Source organism: Corvus brachyrhynchos, unplaced genomic scaffold (genome assembly GCF_000691975.1).
Source record: "Corvus brachyrhynchos isolate BGI_N302 unplaced genomic scaffold, ASM69197v1 scaffold14, whole genome shotgun sequence".
In the NCBI taxonomy this organism is placed as follows: domain Eukaryota; kingdom Metazoa; phylum Chordata; class Aves; order Passeriformes; family Corvidae; genus Corvus; species Corvus brachyrhynchos.
In genome coordinates this window covers 14902472-14912608 of record NW_008239110.1, presented here as the reverse complement: position 1 = coordinate 14912608, position 10137 = coordinate 14902472, and the positions used below count along the sequence as shown (strand labels likewise).

The 10137-nt window shown below is 40.2% G+C and overlaps 1 protein-coding gene across 1 annotated transcript in view; it reads right to left on the bottom strand.

Annotated features, from left to right (window-relative positions):
• Positions 1-5067: 5067 nt before the first annotated feature.
• The window catches only part of TRMT11 (tRNA methyltransferase 11 homolog), a 25368-nt gene continuing 20298 nt past the window's right edge, over positions 5068-10137 (bottom strand). Inside the window, exon 13 of the mRNA XM_008637816.2 lies at positions 5068-5660. Coding sequence (XP_008636038.1) covers positions 5529-5660 — 132 coding nt within the window. The 3' untranslated portion in view covers positions 5068-5528. The remainder of the gene's footprint in view (positions 5661-10137) is intronic.

The following is a 10137-nucleotide window of genomic DNA, read 5'->3' as shown; positions in this document are numbered from 1 at the left end:
AGCATTTGGACAATGCCCTCAGGCCCATGGTGTGATTTCTTGGGGATGTTCTGTGCAAGGCCAGGAGTTGCACTTGGTGATCCTTATGGGTCCCTTCCCACTCAGCATATTCTGTGATTCTGTAATAGATCCAACTACCCCCAGGATTTTCTCTACATAGCTGTGTTTCATGCCTAGCCAAAAATCATAGTATTTAAGGAACCTTGGCTCTTAAGTTGTTAAGAACTTTCATAACTAAATTTATTCTGTACTCCAATTACCCACTTGCATTTCCCCTAGTGCTACATCAATAGAAGAAAAGATAGAACAAGGATTAGTTTTGCCTCCAAAATACACAGCATAATTCTCAGTGTTTAGTGGAAACCTTTCACATTGGTCTCAGGATAAAGCAAAGACACTCTGGGCTGTCCAATCATGGCACTGAACATCCATCCCTAGACATCAGTCAGAGACATCCCATCTTCTGGGACAGACTCCAGCAAAGCAAGTATTGTGATTAACTATGGCTATTTTGCCAATGGTATCTCCTTATGGAGATGAGACTCTTAGGAGCTACATATTTGATTAGAATTAACTACTTATCCCATTACAAATAATAACATGACCTGCTATTTTGCACTTTATTAATGAAATATTTATTAGAATGAATCCATGAAGATGGATTTTAGATTTTAATTTTAAAACAGAATTTTATACATCAAGTGAAATTTTCACTGGAAAAAAATTTCAAATAAGATTTCCTTTTGGAAAGAATTACCACAGTGATACTATGATGTTTTGAACATGTTTAGATTTTTTTTATTTTCACCGTTTTTTATGTAAGGCAACAAAAATTTGGATTAGAATCTCAGATGATCATTAATGTATCATTGCACAAAATAATCTTTTTCCAGCACCTAAAAATTGAATTTAAAAATAATTAACTTTTGGGGAGTTTTAAACAAAGCAAAATATCCTGATCCTACTTTGCTACTCAAAGCACTCCTTGTCAAGCCTGTCATGCACAGTGGAAGGCTCCTGTGCCTTGTTCTGCTGTGGGCTTTCAGCAGCCTCTGACTGGGCACCTCCCTGAGTGCACAGTCAGCCAATATCCCAAGAGTGCCAGCAAAGACACCGAGATCTCCCTCCTATCAATGGGTTTCACCTTTCAGCTGCCCACCTCACTCAAAGCAACCTACAAGAGTTACAAAAGATCTTACTTGGCAAACCTGTCTCGAGGTGCAGTGCCCTCAGTGCAGCCAGGCAGAATGTCCATTCTCTGGGACCTTGGGTCTGGCGGGGTGCTTTGGCTAGCAGAGAGCACTCATCTCGTTGGAGTGGTGTCCTCCCCACCCACAGGCTCGGGAAAGCTGGAACTGGTGAGAGGCAGTACAAAATGCAAAACACTGTGGACAAAATAACAGCATCCAGGACAGAGAACTATAATGAAAACAGCTGTGAGGATACATACATAAACACAGATTTTTACAGCCCACTGAGCCAGGAAGAGAACATCAGAGACATATATTAAAAAGGGTAGCATGGGGGCAGGTAAGATATATTTTGCTTTTTTAAATTATGTGATCACCAAAATCAGTTATAAGAGAGAGTAAGGTTAAAGAAACAGGATTTTTTTGCAAATATCAAACAAAAAAGAAATGTGGAGACGGATACTGGTCTCTTCATTCTCCTGGGTACCCACAACTCTATTTTTTTTAGGAAGAAGTTTCCAGACTGAAAAGACAGCCTTGTTCAACTCTGGACCTCAGTTTAAACTGCAAACCAAACTAAACAGCAAAGAAAGAACACATTAAATTCTTCTTCCCAGCTTCTATGAAGGGGTGGAGAGTCAGAAAAGAGAAACATGGTGGGGATGGGAGCTGAGCCAGCAGCTCAACCTCCTGCCAGCTAACCCCAGAGCTGCTTCTTGTCCAACACGGAAACCTGCAACCACTGTGTATCATCCCCCTCCCTCTTCCCTGCTCTAACTGGACATTTTTGTCTCTGGAAAACCTGAGGCCAGAAGACAGTGCAAAGTCACAGGGTCACAGTCTGTGGTACCCTTCTCTGGCTGATGGCCTTGAAGCCGTGAAATTGTCCTGCAGACACTGGAAAAAACCATTAAGAAGAAATCTTAAAAAGCAGAGATGGAAGGAAAGCAAAGATTCAGAATTATTAAGGTGTTTCCTCCCTGTAACACTTCTACATGTAACCAATATCAAAACAGCCCTAAGACCCATGGTTTATCTTCTTAGCACCATTTTTCAGTAATTTTGGACAGGTGAACCTTGACTGAGAACTCACAAAAATTTGACTGCCTTCTGGCAGCTCTGGTGCATATGAACACCCGTGGCCTTGTTAAGTCACAACACTGACTGCTTGTCTAATGGAAAGAGACACTGAACTGTTAAGGATTTCCACCACAGCCTGCCAGCCCTCTAGAACAGGCAGACAGGAATAAAGTGTCCACCAAAACCAACCTTCCAACAAAGAGTTGCTGTTGGAGAGCCCATGTCCAGTGAGGGGACGTTGCCTCTCTACAGGAAGGGACCCAGAGTCAGATGTCATCCCATTAATAGACACCAGTTTCTTAGGATGGCTTACAGGGAGAGCTGCACTATCCTTGAGAAGTTCACCAAGCTGACACATCTGCTTGGCTCCTCTCATCAGTGATAAGGAGAAACTACTGAGTCTGAGTTTCTGTGAGTTCGCCTCACAGCTTGCGTAGAAGTGGGAAGTTCAGCCAAGACCCTTGTGTTCCTACTAAAAAAATTTTTACTTGTGTCTCTTTGTTTTAATGAGAAGATCAAGAAGCAGCAGGGCCAGCACTGGTTGTAGCAACAGAAAAAAAAAGCTGGTTAGAGCTTTTGTCCAGGTCTTGTTTCCATGTGGGTTCTCTGATGTTTAATGAGAGTTGAACTCGTATTACAGCCTTTTCCTTGGAAGAGATTGTCTTCTTCAATCCTTCTGCCTGTTTCAACAAAAAGCGTAGCTCCGTTATCTTTAAGACATCATCAAACCTTGACCTTCTGTTAAACTTGTTCAAATTGGCCACTAATTATAAAAAGTATTAGAGAGAGATGGCAGGTAGGGCACACAGTGAATACACAGGATATCTATTTCCGCTACTTTTCCCCCTTCTTTTTCCACAGATACGTGGGAGGCTCACAGCCAGAATACCACCACCAGGTAAAGGGATCCTGTAAAAAGTTTTTTATAAATTGTTCCCTACAGCAAGAGACAGCTTCTGCCCATACGACCTCGCAGCCGTTTTCAGCTCCTCCCTCCATCCAATTTGCCGCAGCACAACAAAGCCCTCCAAAAATAACATTTATTTTTAAAAACTGGAAAATGGCACAAACCACCCCAAAGGAGAGAATGACAATGGCATGAGTTCAGTGCGGGCTCGTGAACTGACGCTCCCCGCCAGGGACAGGAAACTGGAACCTCACGGAAAGAGACTGAACGGAACCAGAGTGAAGGGAATTGCCAGAAGCCGCGGCCATCAATGGCCAAATCCTGCCGAAAGGATAACTCAGTCACCCGGCAGCCCTGCGCTAGGGAGAGCGCCAGGACTGTGTCACAGCTCTGGATCTATAAATGCCTGTGCTCTGAAGTCTGCACGCACAACGGGCTGGAGCATGTACACCAAGCAAGGAGAAATTTAAAGACGAGGAATATTTCCAACTGATAGCTTTAAAGTTGGGGATCAGCAGAGCCTGAACATCTGATTTCAATTCTAAACGATTTCTGATTAGCCAATGTTGATGCAGTACCCCAAATACACTGACAGTTTCTGTTCAAAATGGTACCCTTCAGTAATTGACAGAGCTGGTATGTATGGACTGCTAAATAGAGGCCACACCACCACTGCTGAAGGGACTAGAAGTTGGACCAGGCACAGGAGAAATAAACTAAATCATTTTCATTGAATTGACAGAGCCAGACTTGCCACTACCTTGCCTCTTGTATAACCACTTAGATTATGAGTAAGGTAACTTTCACAAAAATGGAGTTATAAGTGCATAATAAATACAGCTAGAAAAATTCCTTGCCCATGAAGAACAGAAATTAATTTTAATTTGTTAAGTAATAAAAGCTGAGTGCTAAATTGTAATGCTGAAATGAAAGGTTTTCAGAAGCAGGAGTAATATTTGAAAGTGATCAATTCAAATTCTGCTTTTGAAAAATTTTCTGAGCTTTGATCTTGCTCCAAGTTGAGTCCAGAACAACTATTATATGGCTGACATTAAAAGTGTCAAAACAAAGTGATTTATAATGGAAACAGAAAATAAATCACTCTTTGAGAACTTTTTTAACACACCACAGATTAGATCCAGAAGGCCAGACTAAGTTGTCATTGAGTTTGTAAGCTTTCCTGCTGCAGCTGAGGACCACAATACACAGAAGTGCAAATTCAGTTAATGAACTAGATCAGATACACACAATGACCTGTGCTGTCCTTGGAGAGGCACTTAAAAATTATGATCTACAAAGATTCTAACATGACCACAGCCAGCGACCTGCAGCAAACTGAGAAGCAGGGTTGCTCTGGCTGGAGCACAGATGCATTCACCAGGGCCCTGCTGAAGAGTATGTGACCATATGTGACCACCAAAATGAGAAGAGCCATTAACATCCTGAATTAATGGGCTTAGTGGTTTTCAAATGAGGTATTTTCATGATGGACGTGGTGTGGATTCAGCAAAGTCTGCCCTTTAACAAATAAAGCTTTGGTTTCAAAGATTTGATTAGGCTTAATACCATTAGGGAACCATTACTGATTTTATGCTGTTGTTGTTACTGGTTTAACTATCAATTTCTGAACCAAAAATTGCAGAAGTTGGCTTGACCAAGAGTCAAGGTTTAGGAATGCAAAAGCAAATCCAAGGTACAGATGAGCTTCAGATGTGGACAGGCTTCACAGGGCTTACTAGGCTCCCCAGAGTTTGTCAGGTCACAGAGGCTTTTCTTCTTGTGGGTTGTGCATGGGCCCGGTTGTTTCTTTGCATTTACTGTTTGTTTTGAACACTTGTGACCTTAGCCCAAGCAAGTGGAACTCATACAAGCAATTATTGCATGCAACAATTAAAAAAACCTCCCACCAACCTTGGTTTATTGTACACCATTTACAAAAAAAACCAAAACAAATGAAAATGATCTTCTTAATCAGCAACCCTTGATCACCACCACGTGTTTTTAAAACAGCCAGATGTTCACAGTTTAAGAAGCCAAATAATACTACTACTTTTTTGTAAATGTTAATGGTGAAAGAAGAATAATAATGATTTTAGTCAATCATAATTAGTACTTGGAAGTACAAATATAAATTAAATAAGATTCAAAAAACTTGTACAATAAAATCTGCTATAAACAAAGCTAATTAAAAAGAACTGCTCTCAACCTGGTTGCGGGTTTCATCTTGTTTTAAAATTAAAAGCAGTATTTATTTTTCTGAAGCATCCAAACAAATGTTCATATCCAGATGTCCTTACAAAGAAACATGGTCTTCATTCTTCTTTCTTTTTTTAATCTGTTTAAATAATATTTTACTTCTGATTGTCCTTTTCTTCCTTGGCAATCCTCTTTGTCACACCACTGAAATACTTCTCACGGAAAGAATTGTGTCCCCTGTACGGCATATACTGACCATCCAACAAGTGAGAGTTCTCATCTTGATCCTGCATGGCATCAAAAGGCAAACGTTAGACTGAGGGTAGTGTGTTCAGCACGTATTGCCACCACTTTGCTTCCAGACTTTTTCAAACCATTATGCACACGGATAAAGCAGTCAGGTTTTGTTTTACAATTGAACGGCACGCACTTGTCACTGAAAATATCTCAGCCGACATCACCAAAATCCCACCCTTACATGACTAAATGAGCACAGGTACTGATGCCTTTTCTTGGTCTTAAAATCAAGAGTCATACACGGTTAGAAGGGGAAAAGGGATTTTACCTTGGTATTTATTTTAAGGATCCTTAGGTGCACACGTCCAGGTCATATATATTGGAATGCACCCCACCGAATACACCCCCAAAAGATAACGTTATAGGTTTTACTAATTAGCATATCTATCAAAAATTCCCCAATCAGAGGCTCGAGTGAGCCCCCCTCCCCAAGGAGCCTTCCCCTGGATAGGTCTATCTTAGTTTACAGAATGTGTTCTGGAGAGGATCTTGGGGTTTGGGGCACACTGATCCCTAACTACAAAGCTTCTAAAATGTTTAAGTCTCGTAGGGAAAAAGCACTAAGAATACAGAAGTTGTAAAAAGGTATAACAGGGGTATAAAAGAAAAGGCAAAAATCTTCATGGCATCAGTACCATGCCACACAGACTTCTACAAAGGAAAATACATAGGTCACTTTCCAGAAAAAGTACTGTCTGGAGAATTCAGTCAGTCAGAGGCCTGTGGAAGGCAGGTACAAACAGAAGAGGCACACAAATGGCTAAAATGAGTTCCTACAGTCATTGAAGCACATTCAGAGAAATTTTTTTGTGTGCAGCATTCATATATTTCTGAAAGTTAAAGTTGACACAGTAAATCCCTATACATAATACCTATTTGACACCAGCCAAGAACACAGTTTAGAAAATTGGCCCACTGTATATACAAAGCTTTAGTTCATTGTGTACTGTGGCTTTATACAATTAAGATACTTGTCAGCTAACATTAGCAATGCTGTAAGATAAACATTACATCAAACTTTAATCCAAGTGTTAAAGAAAACTGATGGCAACTTCTAAACAGTTTTATGCTTCTGGGTGATGTCAGTTTATTATTATGCTCAATAGCAGGAAGGAATGGTGACAAGCAGCCTCACACAGAACAACTGAACGGTGCGAGGACAAAATAAAAACAAGCACAAAGCAGAACCAAGCCTCTATTTCACCACGTGTTTCTTCTCAATTTTTTTTAACCAATGCAGTAACATAAACATTGGTTCATTACTTCAAAAAGTTTACAGTTATTTGTTCATACTTGAAAATAAAGTTTCTGTGGAATGCTCTAGCATTAGTAGGAATATGGAAGTAGATTTTAGTCAGTATTTTCATATTACAAAAGTATTACAGTGCAAAGATGAACAGAATCCTAGTGGACAATCTCTCCCTTCAGCTATTTTGTAGCCTTTCCAGGTTTTAACCTAGCAAGATCAACACCTCTCCCAGCTTCGGATATCCTAATGAGCATTCTGAAGGAATGAAAGAAAAGGTTTTTCAACAAAGCAAGACGCTCGTGTGCATGTAGAAGGGCCCTCTTCTGGACAAAATGAGATATTACTGTGAAGTAGCTCTCACCTGCTATCCCGGCAGACATGAGGAATTTGACACCAGCTTAAATTAACTTGCTAAATTTTCAGTGCCAAGTAGATATCTATTATGTAAAGCATGTACACCAGTAGCAGCAGCTCTATTTAAATACTGCATTGTTGGAAAATAGCAAAAGAAAATCACTTCAGGAAACGCACTGCAGGCACAGTACTATCTGTTGTCTTTTGGTCACCTGTGAGAGACTGCCATCTCCATGACTGTTCTCAGGCTGATAAACAACAGGCTTTTAACATGTTTGTGAAAAAACCCAAAATTACAAAACTACTACAGACAGGCAGGAAACACGAAGGATTTAAGACACAGTCCTCTCACAGCCAGCCTGTACCGACTTCTCCAGGCCACTCTGAGGAACACTTTTTCTTCTCTTGAAATTGCAGGTCAGAAATCCTTCTTTGACATAAACATGTATTTTTATATCACTGGGATGTGTTTTAACAAGAATGCTATGTAATTCACTTACTGTGAGAAGTGGACGGGGTATCTGACCCTGAAGGATAATGATATATGGATCAAAGATGTTTTAAGATAAAAATTAATCCTCACAATCTCTAAGAGGTCACGCATTCATCTTGATTCTATAGGAAACAAAAGGCTGATTCAGGGGGAAGGGATGAGGGAAGAAACTACCCTCTCCTCTACCTCTGAGCTGGTTAGGGCAAAGAGAGGATGTGCTGTGCAGAAGAACAAACTTCAAGTAAAACACAGGTGTAATAGGGGCGTCTGCATGCACCAGATGGAAACACGCTTGGTGCACCACTCTACAGCAGAATCTCACCTCGAAAATCCAGGCCTCATCAAAAGCTCTGCAAACACTGCTCACTAAATGAGAGGAGATCTGCAGTCAGCCATGGATTTCTTAGGAGAGATTACAAATGAAGTTCCTGGCCCACATCACAATAATTCCAGTTTAAGAGGTTCCATTCCCTACCTCTCCCCTGTACAGGCATGACTGTCTAATAAAGATCGTGATTGCTTAAAAAAACAAAAAAGCAAAAAACCCCAAACACCAACAAGAATGGGAATTGCTCCTTAAAAAAGATAAAAGAAAATAAGAAATCCTGAACTATTGGGAGATACCAGTCACTGTTGAGAATTACTAGTCAAAACAGTTTTATAGGCAGCATGAGAACTGATCAAAGTAACTGAAATTCTTGGATTTCAGAGACTAAGGATTTCCAAACAAATTCTAACTTACAGTATTTTGTATCAGGGAGCTGAATGCGTACAATGTGAACACCAGGAGATAGACTTCATTTAACTCTACAAAGAAAATAACTTGTCAAAAAAATCTTAATTAAATCATTTGTTCTAAAGGCAACACTAAAATAGGTGCTAGAGAACTCAAATAATGAAGGGGAGAAGAGAAGGGGATGCTAAATGGTAACAAGAAAACTTTGTTTTTCCTTAAATCTTGGCAAATATTAAGTGACATTCTAAAGATTTTTAGTAATCTAGCATGTCCCAGTTCAGCTTCAAGGTAATTACTCACATTTAGCTTTTGTTTTAAAAAAAGTCTTCCTAGCCTTATCACTGCTTCCTACCACTCCACATCTGGTGCTGGACAGTAGCTATAGAAACCACTTGTACTAATGTTATACAGCTATAAACAAAATGGAGCAGTTACCAAATGGGGGACAGCAGAGTCATATATCCAGGAACAGACACCGCTAAACTCAGTAGGAAAAATTTTACGCCAGTAACAACTCTGGAGTGACCATGTGACATGGAAATGCTTGACCCATTCAGCAGGGTGGGTTTGTATGCCTGGTGCTTCATAGTCCCTTCCTGGGCAATCATACTGTCCTTCAGTCAAGTTTTCAGTTTCATCTTATTACATAATTTCTCTGCATCTCTCTTGGCATTAAGAAAGTGGGATGCCTTCCAGGGAGGGAAGAACATAGATAGGGCTCTGGGCAGTTGCCCCTGCCCCACCCACCCTGGGTTTTGGGAGGACAGTGTACAGAAGTGCTGTGGGGGAGGCGGGAGGGGAGTGTGCATTTTGGGGTGAATGCTGTACTGGGAGGAACAGTGGTAAAAGCTGTCTGAAATGGTAATTAAAAAAAACAAACCTTAAATGCTAAAAACCAAATAACTCCTCTGCTCATACTGTGCACATGCTGGAAAAGCCTATTCATATCAACACTGAGTTCAGGAAGAAACCTTTTCCAGTTGGCACAATTTCACTGTAAACTTAAAAAAACCAGACTGGATACTTACAAGACAGGGAGTTATATACCACTTTTGTGAGGTTTTTAATTCAACATATGATCTTCATGCTTATGATTTCTCATGATAGATCAATACTTCACCTAGACATACTCACTTTTTGCCTTCACTTTGATCTCCTTTTCATTACAAACAATTCCAATCAAATTGCACCACCAATTTCACCAACTGACCGAATTAATTTCCAGTTAAGAGTTTATTTGAAGTGTTAATAGTGAAATCAAAATTTGCTGTGAAATCTGCAATTCCTTATTGGTGGCAAACACTGGGGAAACCGAAGAGCCGCATAATAACAGTAACATGATTTGTAACATTTCTCAGCCACTTGCAAGTGCTGCACTAAGCTGAATTAAAAGGCACTTGAGGGCCTGTTACAAACCGGTTCAGTAAAGCAGACAGGAACTGTCTGGAAACATAAATGTTTGGCATATCCATAAAAATTCACTCTTTCGTTTAGGAAAAAGAAAAGCATACAAAACTCTAACTATTGAATTTTATGATCATATCTGGTGAGTCACAAGTATCCAATTCAAAGGTTGCTCAGGATATTAAGACAGGAAAAAACATGTTCCAGGTAAGGGACACTGGTGTAGGGCAA